This window comes from Diplotaxodon limnothrissa, linkage group LG8 (genome assembly GCF_057381915.1).
Source record: "Diplotaxodon limnothrissa isolate DT_005_m linkage group LG8, D_limnothrissa_male_GT1.1, whole genome shotgun sequence".
Classification (NCBI taxonomy): domain Eukaryota; kingdom Metazoa; phylum Chordata; class Actinopteri; order Cichliformes; family Cichlidae; genus Diplotaxodon; species Diplotaxodon limnothrissa.
This window is the reverse complement of record NC_140603.1, coordinates 26,998,574-27,015,299: the sequence shown is the minus strand read 5'-3', so window position 1 is coordinate 27,015,299 and position 16,726 is coordinate 26,998,574. Positions and strand designations below refer to the sequence as shown.

General features: G+C 42.1%; 1 protein-coding gene across 1 annotated transcript in view; it reads right to left on the bottom strand.

Moving 5' to 3' along the window:
- Window positions 1-1,426: 1,426 nt before the first annotated feature.
- etv4 (ETS variant transcription factor 4) overlaps window positions 1,427-16,726 on the bottom strand; it is a 37,426-nt gene continuing 22,126 nt past the window's right edge. Inside the window, exons 5-12 of the mRNA XM_085361017.1 lie at window positions 15,027-15,156; window positions 13,436-13,618; window positions 12,924-13,339; window positions 7,955-8,023; window positions 7,344-7,391; window positions 5,746-5,918; window positions 2,461-2,562; window positions 1,427-1,781 (exon numbers count right to left, since the gene is read on the bottom strand). Of these exons, the coding sequence (XP_085217143.1) occupies window positions 1,554-1,781; window positions 2,461-2,562; window positions 5,746-5,918; window positions 7,344-7,391; window positions 7,955-8,023; window positions 12,924-13,339; window positions 13,436-13,618; window positions 15,027-15,156 (1,349 nt within the window). The 3' untranslated portion in view covers window positions 1,427-1,553. The remainder of the gene's footprint in view (window positions 1,782-2,460; window positions 2,563-5,745; window positions 5,919-7,343; window positions 7,392-7,954; window positions 8,024-12,923; window positions 13,340-13,435; window positions 13,619-15,026; window positions 15,157-16,726) is intronic.

Here is a 16,726-nt window from a genome sequence, read left to right as displayed (position 1 = left end):
CTGACCACAACTGTATATGATCTTACTTGGAACTTTTTCTCTCTAGGGCTATTTATCCACTTCAAAGTAGTTGCTTTTTTTTGTTAGCCTTAGCATCTATTAGCAACCCTAATTTCAAGTTGGTTAATTTATCAGTTTTGTGTGTATCAATCAAGTACATGACCCATGGTGTGCTGCAGAGATATGGACCCAGACATGACTCGGTATGCTAGACAAAGTCCACAACCCTACCAGTACTTTTTAGAAGTAATTTACTTAAAGTTAAATCAAGCTATTTGATTCAATCAATCAATCTTAGTTCAGGGTGATGATATCTCCCCCCTGACCTGTCATCCTGGCTCCCCCTCGCCATACCATGTTGGAACAGTGAGCTACCGGTACTTGTTGTTTCACCGACCCTTACTTATTTTATGGATACAGATGCCCCCAGAAAGGAATCCGAACTTGTGATCCTCCACTCCAAAGGTGTGTAGTCTTGCCACTACGCTATACAGCTGGCCATAAATAGTATGTATTAAATAGTGTATATATAGTCACTTTAAGATAACATTATGGAGTCAGATGAATTATCACGTTCAAATGGCATTTATTATATTAGTAAGCAATGATTTAGTGTGCCTTCTTGAATTTGGTGCCTAACACCTGTAATCGACTTCTTTTGTTCTCTGCAGTGGTTTTCAAACGTCCTGCCTGAGGCACATCGAAGGGCAAGCCAGAATTTCAAGGCACACAATGGAGGTAGCAATCGTTATTGCTACCTCCAGTTAAAAGCTCTTTGGGTTTTAAAGTGTGTCTGTAGAGACTTTGCATCGTTTTAGTGCTAGTTAACTCCAAATGATGCATTTAGCCAGAAAGCTGTTGACATTTTACAACTGAACTTGTAACAGGTAGCTTTTGCAGTTTGTTTTTTTTCCCCTCATCTTTGTGGTTTTGTGTTGCTGTCTCCAAACGAAAACGTTTCACCACCTCACAAATGTTATCCTCCCCACTATGAACCAGAATGTTTCAGTTATGCTAAAATATCATCTTTTAAAGCTCAAAGGTATGCGGCCATACCTTGGTTGGTACCATAACCAGTTTTAGCAGCAGATGGTGCAGCTCCACCCTTACAACTATCCCTTAAACTGCCCTCCTGAATGACGAATAGTACCTGGCTACAACGGGTCAGTCTAATTTGAATTAAGAAACACTTGATTAAAATTCTCATCACTATTCAGTAACATTGCTTTCAGCTGTGTTAAAGAATTCTCAGGACTTCAGTTTGAATATTATTATGAGTATTTATTAAGCAATCTCTTCAACCACAGTCAGGTTTATGGATTGAATAAGCCTCGAATGTGAGAGGAATACAGCTCTTAAAAATAAAACAAAACCAAAAAAAATCCCTAATGCGATTAATTTAAAATAAAAACACCATATCCTTATATACAAGAGGATGGGGTGGGCATGTGCAAGAGGTGCATGGGGTTTTGTGGGGCATGTATGATGGTGGGTTGGTACAATGGGAACATCTCTGAAGGTGGGGTAGAAAGGAGGGCGTGTTGGGGCTGGCTTTAGTACATGTAGCCTTTGGAGTAGGGCTGAGGGCCCATGTTTTGAGGGGCTTGTTCCGGGGTGTAAGGCACCCCCTCGTCCAGGTGCGACAGAGGCACCGTGTCCTCCTCGTTGACGTAGCGCTCGAACTCAGCCTTCAGGCTGGGTCGCTGATTGTCGGGGAAGGCCAGGGAGATTAGAGCCTCGGGCTCACAAACGAACTTGTAAACGTAGCGCTCCCCAGCCACCTAGAGAGAGAGAGAGAGAGAGAGAGAAGGATTATTTAAAATGAAATACGAATGCATTTGTAAACTAATATTTCACAGTTTCTGTAGCCTCTGAGGGCTGCAGAGACTAAGCACTCAGTATAAGAGAAAATTGGGAGATGTATATAAATATAAAAGTGCTGGAAATGTGTTATATCCACTTTGAACGAGAACACCAAACTGTTTCCTTTTCTTTAGCTATCCAGCAAGACGAGTGCACGAGTATATTCCTATTCCAGGGCGTCAGATACTAACTTTTTGTCTTAAGTTGTCACAGACAAATGCACAAGATGCCTTTTCGGAATATTTGGTGTGAGAGTTTATGTTCCTGTTTTTATGGAGCATCCAGTGTGTGGTGATATTTAGACAAAGGGCAAATCTCAAAGTCAGCACCTCTCCAGCCTTTTACTGAGTGAAAACAAAGCAAATCAGTGTATTTAGTGTACTTAGACATAAATCCAGGGGTTCCTTTGCAAACATTCATACGTGACAAGTTGCAAGAGGTCTATTTTTTTAATAACTTGCCAATGCATCAGGCACTGACATTAAGGGCACTTTTGTGCATCTTTGACTGCCCTCTGACAACTGGAGGCGCTGTACTGAAAACCTATGTGGGATTACTTTGGTTCCCAGTAGATTTAGTGCTGGCTGCGTTTTGTACCTTTTGCATGATTCCCTTCTCGTAGTAGTAGCGCAGAGAACGGCTGAGCTTGTCATAGTTCATGGCTGGACGGTTCTTCTGCATTCCCCACAGCCTGGCAACCTGAGAAAGAAGAAATAAATCAGTTAAAAATGTGTTTGCATGCTTTTAAATAGTGTAAAACATAACCTTCCTCAAATTACATTTCAAGAAGATCGAGTCTTTTTGCGCTAATAGTTGGACACAGGTAGTTAATTCCACAGGTTGCCCACTAGAGGGCCTCAGTAGCAAGCCAAACTTCATTCTGCTATTAAATTCGACAGTATCAACATGCCAAGACCAGGGCGAGTCCTCACATGTGGATTCACTTCCTTTTTATGTAACCATTACCACTTGAATGCAACCAGAGTCCCACAGTGTTTGCAGTGAAACAGGAGTCAGGGCGGGTTGTCAGGGGCAGGCCATAAAATACAGCCCAAAATTTGAACCCTGGGCTGATAAAGCAGCTCTGCCTCTTATAGAAAATGAATGCCTCACATTAACACCCCCCACCACCACCACCACCACCACCACACACACACACACACACACACACACATACACAAGGGGAAATAAATCAAGGAATTGTGCAACAGTGGATAAATTTTCTGTTGACAAACACCTTGGATGTAGGAAGAAACCGTAAAGCTTGGGATGGGGGGGGGGGGGCATTGATATTCATGACTCAGGAAGACAGGTTGTATCCCACAGTGGCCCAGTAGCCCCGTTTGATCTCTGAGTGCGCTCTCAGCTCTAATTGCGCTTGTAAAACTCTTACCCCATTCATTTTTAATGTACAGTAAAAAGATAATGGAAAACACAATATAGGCCTGTCTGTATTAGGGCCCACCTAAATGGAGGCGCTCTGATATCCAATCAAACTGCAGACTTAAACATTGCAAAAATGTCTGGACTTAAGAAATGTGAGGAGGTGAGAGAGAACAGGGGTGTTGGATGTTTCTGTGATAGTGCTTGTCCTTCATTTATCAATCCAGTGCGTGTTGAATAATGTATGGGGGCCTAATGGAAGATGGATCAGAAAATAGGCCTATGAGGAAAGTGGCCAAATCCCCCTTCTCATTGAAGGTGCTACCTAGATTACAGCAAACCCTCACTAAATTTATTTAAAGAGTATCCTTATCATATTAATGTCACAATCACTACCAGTACTATCAGTGGACAAGGCCACACAGTAATGTGTTAAAAATAATGCATTTTATATCGCAGTAGTCTTTTTTTCAAACATTTAAAGTGATATTGTTACTGCAGAGAAAGCTCCAGTTAAACTAGAACTTCTTTTAAAGTTACCCAACAAAGTGAGATGTGAGATCACATATGTCTGACACTCACTGGATATTAAAGTCTAAGGAACTTAGCAAACTGAAACATAAAGATGTCTCTCTTAAGAGCTAGACAGCCTCTGCATCTGTGTATGGCCATTTTCAAAGATGCATTAAATCTAGTTTATGTAGTGCTGCGCAACACCTTCTGCCTCAGGGTGCTTTAAGGTAAAGACCCTACAACATTTGAGAGAGAATCCCAGGAATCAGACAGTCCCCTCTGAACAAGCACTAGGTGACTGTGGGAAGGAAGAACTCCTGTTTAACAGGAAGAGACCTGCAGCACTGATCGAATGAGCTTCTGAAGGGTTGCCCCTGTACTTCTGTAAACAAAAGTGTAAAAGATGGACATGACTACTGGACCTTAAAAAGTTTAGCAAGCATCGCTGTGCCTTAACCCTTTAAGACCTACCATAGAACCAAGTCCGCCAGAGCTTATATTATATTTTTACATGCTGTAGTGCCATTTTTGGGAGCATTTCAAGTTGCTATACATCAATATAACCATTACAGCCTAAATTTTAATAATATGTCTGCATTAAGTGCATAGTAATTACATAAATTGCAAAAAAGTGCAGTAAACTACCAAAAAATTGAAAATCATTTTTGTTTTTTTAACATATATTTCTAGTTAGAGAAATTTAAGAGGCTTATCCCTCAAAACTGTAAATACAAAAAAGTTGCACAAAATAGTTTCCCACCACAGGAAATTTATTTTGAGTGTCTTCATAGTTTTATTTTTGAAATACACCAATTTCTATACACTGCAGGAAAAACGAAAATAAATATTATAGTGCAAATTTGCAAAAAAACAGCATATGCATCAAAATAAACTATTTTCAGCAGTGCAATATGTGTCCTAAGCATCCCAGAAACGACACAGAAAGTCATAAAGTCAAAGATAACTTTTAAAAACACCAGTATAGGCTCATGAGGCCCTGATGGTAAAAAACTACATTTCCGCGAAAATGACGCCACTTCCAGTTTCGGGCAGGTCATGGCAGACATGTGAAAGTTCGCGCTGACGTCTATTCCAACATAGGAAGTGTTACAAACAGCTGATGGATCGGCGAAGCGTGTTTCTGAATATTATGTTTTTGTTCCTGCAAGCGCTTTTTATGCAGTTTTTGCAAAGCTATATGTGGAAGGAAACTGTGACTTAGGGCAGGCTGATGGCATAAGATGTAAGTACAACTCCTCCGGTTTCATATGCAAAAAATTTTTTTGCGCTAGCTTACGTGGTTGCAGAGCTACCAGGATTTAAAAATAGTTACGCAAAACAGAGCGTGCCTGCTCCGATCGATTTTAAAGGGTTAAACCTTTGTTCTTTGTAATGGCCAGCAGGGGGCGGCTCTTCTTGTTTCAAAGAATTTCATTTTGTATTGAAGTCTTGGAAACAACCATTGACTCACTTTTACTGGGATGCCAGCGAACTCTTTCCTGATGATTTTATGGGCTTAGTCGTTAGTTTAAATTCATGTGACTACCAGTGATGGTGAAGGACACTGGTAATAGACATGTGATGTGGGAACTACACTACACTACACTTTTCTAAGCAGCCACATCCTGTCTGCTGGTTATAATCAACTGTCAAGTACAAAACAAGAAAAACGGGAAATGAGAGAATCGCTTTCGGTGTGGAAGCCCCTTAATTTTGTTTGCAATTTATGGTCATTCTAATAGTTAGAAAGGATGATCATTCAGACTCTAACCAGAGTAGATAATACCGTTTCAGTTACAAATCATTAGCCAATGAGTGTGTGGTTTCACAGTCTGATTCATCCTCTGTTATCAAATCGGGTTAAAATAGTAAGACCAGTGGGTGACATCATGATGGCTAGCCTGGTCGATTATAGTGCCTACAGACAACGCTTCCCCACCATCTTTGATTGAAGAAAAAAAAAGGTCGTTTACAGTTCAGACTTACCTCTTCTGGTTCAATTAGTTTGAATTCCATGCCGCGGCCTGTCCAGGCGATGAAGTGGGCATTGCCTGGGTCATCCAGAAGGGCCACCAGGAACTGCCAGAGCTGCAAAGAGCCACGGCGCTGGTAAGGTGTACCCTCACGGAAAAGACCACCCCCTTCCTGCTTCACCTCACCTGGACGAGGAATACAGAGGTACTCAGTATGTTTATAGGCGTCAAAATGCTTTCCATCTATTTCATGTAACCAGGAATTTAGAGATTTGTTGCCCTATGTGCACTGTGGTTTATCTCCAGCCAGTTAATGTGATAGTTGATATATTTTCAGCACATTAATGCATCCGACCATTAAGATTCAATCACTAAATTATGGTCTAAAGTACTTCTTGCTGTGCAAACAAGAAACATTTGACCCCTAACAGCCCAAAAGTGGCTTAATTCTAGTAGGATAAGTACATCCGTAGGTCATCTAATCTTGATTCCCCCCCCCCATGTTTGCATACTCACGTAAACCCAAATCCCCATAAATGTCAGCTTGCAGCTAAAAAAGCCAGAGCATGTTGAACTAGAGGCAAATAGAGATAAAAGTAAGGGGCAGTACAGGGCAAAAAGAAAGAAATCAAGCTTACTACTTAGTAAGGTAAATGGACACTGATTGGTGTTTGGTTCTCGGTTGTTTACCAGGTACTTGATATGTTGTACACAGGTGTTGGAACATGAGATGCACAGCTAAGTTACTGCTGTCGTCTCTCAGAGAACTTGCACACTTGACTGGTTCAACGAGTGCTGACGGCCTCAGGCTCTTCACTCAATCTCCCTTAGCATCAATAACCAACAACACCATGGGAAAAGCTTGTTTCTGTGACAGAGGAGCCCTGCCTGGAGGGTACAAGGAAACCAAACCCACTAACTCAGTTTCTGAGGACACCGGGATCCTTCTGATGTGTGTATAATATGATAGACAGTAAGGCAGTAGTTCCCAACTTTTTTTTTTTTTTGTACTATGATGTACCTCGGTTTCCAGCAGTTTCATTTTCTGCAACCACCATGACCCCACATTAACCAATTAGCATGCAGATAAAATGGGAAAAATTGGCTTCTGTGTAAGAAAAACTAGACGTTGTTTTACTCCATACTGTCAGTACACTGTGAACATTAAAATGACGTGTAAATAATAATTATTGCTGCTCTATTCACTTCGATTCTAAAGTGCAATTCACTTTCTGCAGCAAATTGCAAATGTATACCACTTTCTTGCTTTTTGACCATCATTAAACGCATTTCTTTTTCTTCTGCTTAGCCATTTACTTTTTTTTTTTTTTTTTTTTAAATAAACCATTAACCTTTCTTCTCAAACTTGTTAAGGTTCACTAAAATTGTAATAGTTGAGTTAATCCTTTCATGTCCCCCCACAGCGACTGTAGTGATACCCTTGGGGTACTTTTACTTCTGGCAGAGAATCAGTCATGTAAGAGATTGAAGTAAGTGACTGTGTTTCCTGTGATTTTCTTTTCTTCCTGTTGTCACTAAGTAACACCTGTGTGCTGTGCATTTGAAGTTGTGTGTGTGCATGCAGAGGGGATATGTGGTAAGCAGGCTCACCTTCGAACTTCTCTGGAACCACACGGGAGTCATTTTCAAACAGATACCCTAAGAGACGAGGGGGGAGAATTGTGTCAGTATTTCAAATGGACTTCATCCTGGCACAACAAGGTTGTTCATCTGGAACCAGTGGCAAGCTTTAAATATATTTCAACCAAAATAACTCACAACATTAATGTCCTTTTAGTATACTAGACCTGTGATATCTTATATGCTGAGTGCATCTGAATGAGATTTCAAATTGCCGAAAATGGTCTTGCAAACAATGGTAAAGAAGGGAGGGCTTGTTTTCCTTTTTGCTGGGGAAATAGTGTGCTTTTTCTAAGACTTATGTTTATTCAGGGATTCTTGAGGCAGGGGTGAGGCGAGAGCCTCTGCCAATGGAAACAGACACACCACTGGTTGGCCAATGGAAGCACGCACACTCTAGGCCGGTTAGCCAATGACCGCAGACCTCTAACCAGAGTAGATAAAGCTTTTGAGACAGGGCAGATTGGGTACATGCAATTTCTGTATACTGACATCACTTAAATTCCTTTAACTCCATAATAACTTTTATTGGAGGCCTTTAAAGGGCATTATTGCAGTAGAATGCAAAACATTCACATTACCTTCATTGCCATGCTGGGAGTTTGGGTAGCCCTCATTGTGATGGTAAATAGAGGGACATCCAGGCACATCTGTAACAGAAACAACGAACTACAGGTTAACAAATTGAACCGACATTTAGATTATGGCATAAAGTACCATTTAGAAATCCCTGTAAGGTGTCAAGTCAAATTAAAATGCAAGGATGGCTGCTAATGTGCTTTCCTAAGCACTACCTGTTTGAGAAAAGTGGGTGTATTAGCTGGATTTAGTGGGATCATTGTGACCTGCAAGGGCAAATGCTGCATTTATCATATCACTTCTCTTGTCCCTGGTGGTATTTTTAGGCCATGAGCAAGCACCTGCACCAGACCAGAAAAGTGGTACAGTATACAGTGTCTGCACTTTGTCTGGGCACATCGTTGGCTCGCTCAAATCACTGATATAGATTTTACACTGCTCTTCATAAACCTTCCGGCAAAATTCTCTGCAAGTTGGGACAGTTGTGAAGTGCATTTCACATGTAATGTGAGAATATTGTTTTCCATTTCCTGTGACCGAGCCACTAACCTTTGTGTGTTTTTCTCTTTCTTTGGCTAAGCATACAAAAAAAGGTGACTCATTGCCTATTATAAGAGCTTGTTTGTCTGTTTTTTACAGTCTGTCAACTGTATCAATGAGCCAAGCAAGTGTATAAAACTGAAAGGTGCAGCTCTTTGCCTCTGGCTCTGACCGTGACTCACTCCTGGGGAATGCAGCTGCAGCTCTGCGACTGTGATAAGATGCCACTGGGGAAAATCAAACCTCCATTCCAGAGCAGCGGCGCTCGATCATACTGTAAATAATATGTCTGCCAGAGATGGCAGGCTCTCACCAGGGATTGATGGGTAGACTGGGTGTGAGAGCACTGGGGTTAATTGTCTGCTCCGTGGCATGACCATTCTGCGTCTTTGATTCAACACAATAGCAGTGATTAAGCGATGGAATGCCAATTTGTATGTGAAACTACGAGTCTCATTATCTACCCGGCTTTTAAAATGAGACTGTATACTTGCGGCATTTGACTGTCATTGTTCACATTGTGCAAAGTGAAAGAAAACACTGGTGGTGTTTTTTATTACTCGCTTTCCATTACGTGCTTCTGACATCAAAATTTTGGGATAGAATTTCTTACAGTGACACTGTAATTCAGCAGAAAATAACAAATAACTAGGGATGGGTATCGAAAACCGGTTCTTGTTGAGAACCGGTTCCCACTGTTTCAATTCCTTGGAATCGTTTGCCACTTTTAAAAACGATTCCCTTATCGATTCCAGTCGCCCCGAATGACGTCATCACGTTGAGTAGCGTCTTTTACCCAGTAGGAAACACGGCGCCTGAGCGGCGCAAACGCTCAAAAGTTTGGTTACACTTTATGAGAAAGGATGACAACAGGGCAACGTGCAATACTTGCAAAGTAGAGATTTCATCAAAGGGAGGAAACACTACGAATATGCAAAAGCATTTGCTCAAAAAACACGCGATTGCTTTCAACGAATGTCGTGTTTTTGATCCGCTCCGGACTAGCGAAGCTCAACCCAGCAGCAGCGGTAGCGTTTCCACGTCCTCTCCCGTTAATACTGCAGGTAACTAATCAATTAGCATTGCATATTATGTTAGCGCGATTTACCTTATTACAAAACCTGCTATTACTGTGCGTTGCATTTAGATAACCATGATGAGAGAGACAGAGTCTGGCTGGCTCAGATGCTGGCAGTTCTCGCTGCAGTCTACCGGTAGCGTCTCCTTTCAGGCCAGGATAGACGAATGTCACCCAGCAGTGTCTAAGTTTGTGGTCAAAGGCTTGCACCCATTTGCCACAGCAGATGCCCCCGATTTCACTTTGGTAAGTGAATGTGTTTAATTGTAGGCAGGACATTACTGGATATTCTTGTGTAATTGCTACAGAATAATTTATGTTAAACTTTGTTATTGCTACAGGAGAATATTAATTTTATTATTTTACATATACATTTTTTTTCCTGGGGACCCTGTGACACCCCATTGAAGAGCCGTAGGCTGTGGATCTCTTAAGATCTCACTGTTGGGTTTGTAAGGCCATGTTACTCCTAAATTTCTATCTTGTTCAAAGAGAAGATATAAAACAAAGTTCTAAGCTAATCGACTTTAGTGTTCTCCTTTTTTAAAAAAAAGAATCGATAAGAGAATCGATAAGGAATCGAATCGTTAAACAGAATCGAAAATGGAATCGGAATCGTTAAAATCTTATCAATACCCATCCCTACAAATAACTGAAGGAAAGTATGTCTTCAGACCTGCCTGTATGTATGCAACCTTGCAGATGTTGCGGCTGGCATGGCTGGGTTTTGTATGCTGCACATTAAGAAGCTCAAGAAGATCAATCGACAAGTATGTAGCATGTACTACTTGATCACTTAAAAAAAAAAAAAAAAGGCAATAACAACTGTCCTCAATCATTGCTTAGGAGATTTTTGGGATGCGGTTTCTATCGTGAAGACTCCAATTCAGCTGCCTAAAAGAAACATCATTTTCCATTTAAATGTTTGCAGAATGCTTTTGGATTTTTATTGACGTGTTAAAAGAAAAAGGTTCTTTTAGACCAGCGGTCCCCAACCTTTTTTGAGCCACAGACCGGTTTAATGACAAACAGTATTTTCACGGACCGACTTTTAAGGTGTCACGGATAAATACAACAAAATAAAATGATACGACCAAGACACAAACTGTGGTATTTTGTAAATATAATAATAAACGTGAATTCTCGGTGTAATTGTGTAACTTTATTAGGAGCGTCCTCCTGAAGTGCGCCAACAACATTGAGAGTAACATCCTCCTCTCTGCCCCTTAGCGCTCTATGGTCGCTATGGTAACCCGTAATATTCCTTTCAAAATAAGACACACAACTACAACACGGGAAAAGACCCAGGGAAACCTAGTTAACTACAAAAAACCTGAAAACCATAATTTCACACCTGAGCAACAACTCTCACGGCCCGGTACCGATCCGTGGCCCGAGGGTTGGGGACCGCTGTTTTAGACCACCTGAGATCCAGTGACTGACTTTTCAATACAGATGTTAAACACTGCTCAGTAACAGAGAGAGAGAGTACATGTTCTTGAGTGCAGAAAATTTACTGGTAATCACATCCAAGTTTTAGGCCCCTGTCACTTTCTATTATCCTGCACACAGTCCAGTCACTTGTTGTATAATCGTCTACAAAAATAAAGATAAACTTTGATCTTTCATGTCAGATCAGCCTCTGGATTGGTTAAAACCCATATCAGAGAGAGTCTTTTAAGGAAACCCCACCAAATAAAACTTGCTCCTCCACCTAGCAGTTATCCACAGAAAAACATCCTTTGGTACTTTCCCCCATTTCTTTCTCAAGGTTGTGTGACTCTTGTCATTGTTACTGTAAAAACAGCAAGTCAAGACAGTCAGAAATTCTGTTTTCTTTGGATTTCAGCCGTTTTCAGCACATGTGGACCGCTGTCAGCCCTCTAGCCATTTTAATACAGGTGAACGAGGATGCTACGTGTTACTTTTCTCGCTCATTTTAGATTCAGGGAGAAGCCAACAGAAGAGCTACTTTGTATACTCGAATGCTGGTAGTGCTTGTTGTTAAAGTGCCTGAGCTGGCTACCCCACCCCTTACCTCCCCCCATTACCCTTCCACTCCCTCCCCTCACCCACTCCCAAAGCCCGGCCAGTGAGAGGTTCGAGTTACTGTGGCCACGCTCATTTTTCCATTATGAGTTCATCTGCCTGCAGAAAAAGGAAGCCGCTGGTGCAACATGAAACCCTGGAGCACTCCACCGGGGACTCTAGTCTTTCCAGTGCCCTCCATTTTCTCAATGAAATTCCTCTGCCTCTCTCTCACAGAGAGCGGTGAAGGGAGGGAGCGGGATAAGGAAGGAGGGAGGGAGGGGTGTAGCTACAGCAGAAAAAAAACTTTTTTTTTCTTCCTTTTCACTGCAAAGTGTCAGAGGGTTGAAAGGAGGAGTTTTGGAGGCTAAGAGGGAGTTGAGTAGGAGTGCAGATACAGTGAAGAAGTTTGTTTGCCTTTTGGACATTTTGTTCTAGAGTAAGCAATGTACACAGGGGAGGGTTTTCAACCCATTGATTCGCAAGCAGTCTAACAAGGAGAAATGCTCTATATTTGCTGTTTTGAGTCCCTCAAATGCTTTTTTTCCTCTAATATGACCATTAACTGGTTGTGAACTATTTTCTGGACCAAAAGACAAAAAAGATTAGGACATGCCACCCAGGTCTTGGAAATTAATAGAGTAAAAGAATTTTAGCATACTCTTCAATTGTGTCTTTTGGCTCTTGTGCAAAACCTTTACATGCGCAGAAAAAGAAAACACAGTTGTGTCCATGCCAAACAGAGTTATAATCTCCCAGTAAAAAACAACAACAAAAAAAACACTATCATTGTGCCTGCAATGCCTTGTTTGCAGAGAAGGTTTTTTATACGGTCCTTATCTCCATCACTATGTAACATACTGGCACAATGTGTCTCACTTTCCCATCTGTTTCCTTCTCGCCTAATCTCTGTGGTCACATCCACTGCATTTCAAGATGGATGAAGTCCCAAATAAAGCTTTTCTCTTCTTTTACATATTTTTCAGTTGAATTTGTTAAACAGTGGAACAAATCTGACTAAAGCAGCTGTTACTTTCAAGTCATTTTTTAGTCCACGGCATTGCTTAAGTCCTGAACATTGACATCTTTAATCAACACCCAGTAATTGGGTGTTGATTACTTGGATCACTTAGAAGAAAAGTTGGAGATGTCAGAATGTCTTAGTGTTGCTAAAATGTTTTTGTTAGCAGAGCAAGTGCTTAAACAGTGTTGTCCTGTTTTTGGAATTCCACCTGACCAATCAGAGCAGGTTTGTCTTTACTGGTGGTCCTTGGACAGGAGCTAAAACGATGCGTTTCAGACAGATGAGTGTCATTATTGCTCACCTGGTTCATAGGTGTAATCTGTGGGCTCCTGCTTGACCATCATGTGGGCTGGTGGGAACCGATGTGGGTGCGAGTGTAACTGTGGGTGTTGGTGTGGTCCATGGCCATGGTTGTGTCCGTGTCCATGCCCGTGTCCCTGTCCACTCACATGACCCGGCCCCGCCATATGGGCTGCCCGCTCATACAGCGGGTCCATGTATTCTTGCTTAAAGCTTTGCTGCAGGTAAGGCATGCAGGGGTCAGAGTGCTGCCGATGGTAGCCAACACCACCACCGCCCCCTGGCCCCCCACCGCCACCCCCACCTCCACCAGTGGTGCAGTGGCCAGCTGGGGCAGATGGCATGCGCTGAAAGGCCTGCGCTGGTTGGGGGAACTGAGGGCACATGGGGTCTCCTGAAGGTCCCTGAAACCTGGAACTGGGAAATGAAATAAGGCAGTTTAGGATGCATTCGTCAGGAGAAATCAACATAATATCCAGAATTCCCAATGGTAAGATTTCAGTGCCGTGTCACCTGGCGTTCATGGGGTAACTGTTGCTGGGAAGTGGCTGGGAGGTGGCACCTGGGTTCATGTAACCAGCATCGGGCCGTCCGGCCGTGGCAGGTTTGGGGGAGTAATGCTGCTGCATGGGAGACACGGGGGTCCCTGGGCAGGAGCTCTTTGCTCCTCCTGCTGCCCTTTTCTGCTCATAGGCACTGTGAAGTCAAATAACACATGAATACACTCATGACAAAAAAAACATCCATGCATGACTACACATGTCACAACAGGGGTGAGCTGTTTCTTCAATGAATACAACAAACAAAGCAAGAGTTCATGTGCAGGGATTCAGTCAATAACGTGTGATAAGAGTTTACATGTGGGTTGACCAACTTGGGCTTGGTCATTGTACACTTTTGTTGAGAGAAAAAGTAAAATAAGCATTTATTTTGTCTTTGGTAAGAGTGGATGTCTAAATATCTGAGGAGGCAATTAATCATCCTTTTGTGTCACTTCAGAGTTCCTCCCCCACTTTCATACAGCAGAAATTAGTTGTTACGGTTGCCACAAATACTCATTGCTTGAGGTGTGCTTACTCATTGCCCATCATTTAGCAGAAAAAATGCTTATAGCCACGGACTTGGTTGCACACTTTTGATTCCAGGTCAGCCACACTGGCCCCATTGAGCGGGCAAGTTCACAAAATTGGGAGATGTGATAAAGGCAATTTAAGACTTGCCATTGTCATCATCATGCATGGCAGCGTTTACAAAAGTGATGCAATGACTGCTGGTATACTGCACACTTTGGTGTTGTCTCCCATTTTGTGCAACGTGGGACAAGTCTGTGCCAGCCTGCTGATTCCCCTCCACAGAGATCTCTCTGATACAGATGACACCATCACAGAGAAGTTGTTGCTACAGTTGGAAAGTTTGCAGAAAAATTTCACCACCTTCAAACTTTTCCTCCCTGTTTTGACTTCTTGTATCCTTATTCCAGTGTTGTTCAGGTTTACTACCAGGATTAGACTGCAGCGAGTCGAGCGCACGTCAAGCGAGAGCAGCTCTCTAATGTGTCAACCATAAGCCAAAAACAACACCAAAGCACGAGTAGTGGTGACACTGCTTTTGTTTGTGCTGTTGCGTGCCGAGGCTTAAATTTAGAGGCGACGGTGGTGGCGGTGCTTTTGAACAGTTTGCCCGAGGGGGATGAGGCTTGCAGTGATTTCCTGTATATCAAGCTTCAAAACACTTAAGTTCGTGACATGACATCATATTTTCTTTATTTTAATTGACGTTTTATTTTTTGCATTATTACTTTTGTGATCTCCATTGGTTTTTTTTGTTTGTTTTTTTTAAAGGTGTTGTACAAAAAACTTACTGTGACTGAAACTATCCTATATTGAAGAAACAAGACCGTTTTGTCTGGATTGTCTTGAATAATCATGAAGGTAATTTTTGATGTTTGATGGCATTGTTGATGAAGAAATCCCAGAGATAAAATATTAAAAGTTCGACAGATTCAACCAAGAATTTATCTTCATAGTGAGATAAAGATAAGTTGAATGCACCGTTTTTATTTGGGTGAAGTCATCCATGACTAAACATGCACTATAGTAAATACCTGGCATAAAGGCACTGCTCTCCACTGGGGTAGCTGAAGCTCGGTTTGTGGCTACAAGACTGGCTGGGGTCGGAGCCCGGGCTCTGCGGTTCCTTCTTGATGGTGACTGGAGGGCTGTGAAATGCCACCGCTACAAGAGACAGTAAACAGAGATGAAACTTGGCGCACACACAGGACAACTTTTGTATATTCTTTCGTCATCCAGCCCTGCCCTGATACTACTGCTATTAAGCTCAAAGGCAAAAACGGCAAAAACAAATTCTTCTGTCTGCACAGGAATCTCTTTTACATGCCAGCCTAGATGCTTTAGTGACTGTCAACTGCAAAACACAGGGCAGCAGATAGACACGTATAAACACACATACACACACACTTACATAAACACTGACAGGGACAGGCACACAAAAGCACACATGCTCGCACACGACCACATTCCAGCAGTCATTTGAAAGCGCAGAGTGTCCTCGCCCACTTTTCTTTGCTCTTCCAGACACAACAGCAGTCAAAACTTCCTCTTTCAAAGTTAAGCTTCGTGTTAAACTTCAAGTTAAACAACTGTACGGGCCAGAGAGATGTCTATGGAGCGATGAAAGCAAATGTCACAGCTCTGTTAGAACGGCATATACACTCAGCATTCTTTCCGATTTGGTATCCAGATGTCAGCCTTTGCTTGTATCCTTCTTTTTTTGCATTTGATGGCGAGATAAAAAAGAAAGCACAGACAGCGATAACAGATAACCTGATAATGTGTCATGTGCTACAAAAAAAAAAAAAGTTTCAGCTTCTTTTTAACTAAATGTTTTTTCCATATGATGATCCCCCAAAGGAATCTACTCAATCTTTAACACACCAAACTGTCCATCAAGCCAGACTGCTGGAGGGGACCTTTGCCTCGACAGCCACAGAAACCACCCAAAGTGGAGCTTCAAAATGTGCCGAGGGCTTGTGTTTATTATGTGAGGGGAGGTTTTCACCCGGAGAACTGTACAGGATGTTTTTCTGGTCCCGACAGGGTAAACAGCAGCAGCTGCGCACTTCCAGCTGGGGAGGCATGTATTTAAGTGTGCGCATGTGTGCAGGAGCGCGCGTGTGTATTAGCAATCTCGGCTAGTCTCAAAGTGGGCTGCGTGCATAAAAGTGTGTATCCCTTTTGTGTGTGGGTGTGGGTGTGTGTTCAGTGGGTGTGGAGCTGACGGAGCAGACCACACTGAAAGCTCAACCCAGGTAATTATATAGCATCGTCCATTCACAAAAAGAGGAGGAAAAAGAAGTCTGGCTCTACTGAATGAAGCCCAAAATGACTGTCCCACTAAAGCAGGAGGTAGAAAGTGAAACAAAATGGAAACTGACACAACATTACAGTGACATAAACCACAAACTGCCTCAGGGATCTGCTGTTAAGATGGAAGTTGGAAGTATTACGGTACTTCTTAAAAAAGAAATAAAATGGCAACATTAAAATAGTTTTCATTAAATGGTTGTACACTCGGTCAACAAACATATGTAGTCACATGAAAACAGTTATTATTTTGCAGGACTCTTCAGAAGCTTTGTCAGTTTGCTGGTCTGAAGCTTTCCGGTGTGTGCTAACACAATTCCACCCCATAGTCCTACCATTCAATGCTTAACAAACTGCCAAAAAAGGTCAAGAGCTACATCTCAGATTCTACAGGCCTCGGTGTGTTAAATGTTAACGTTCA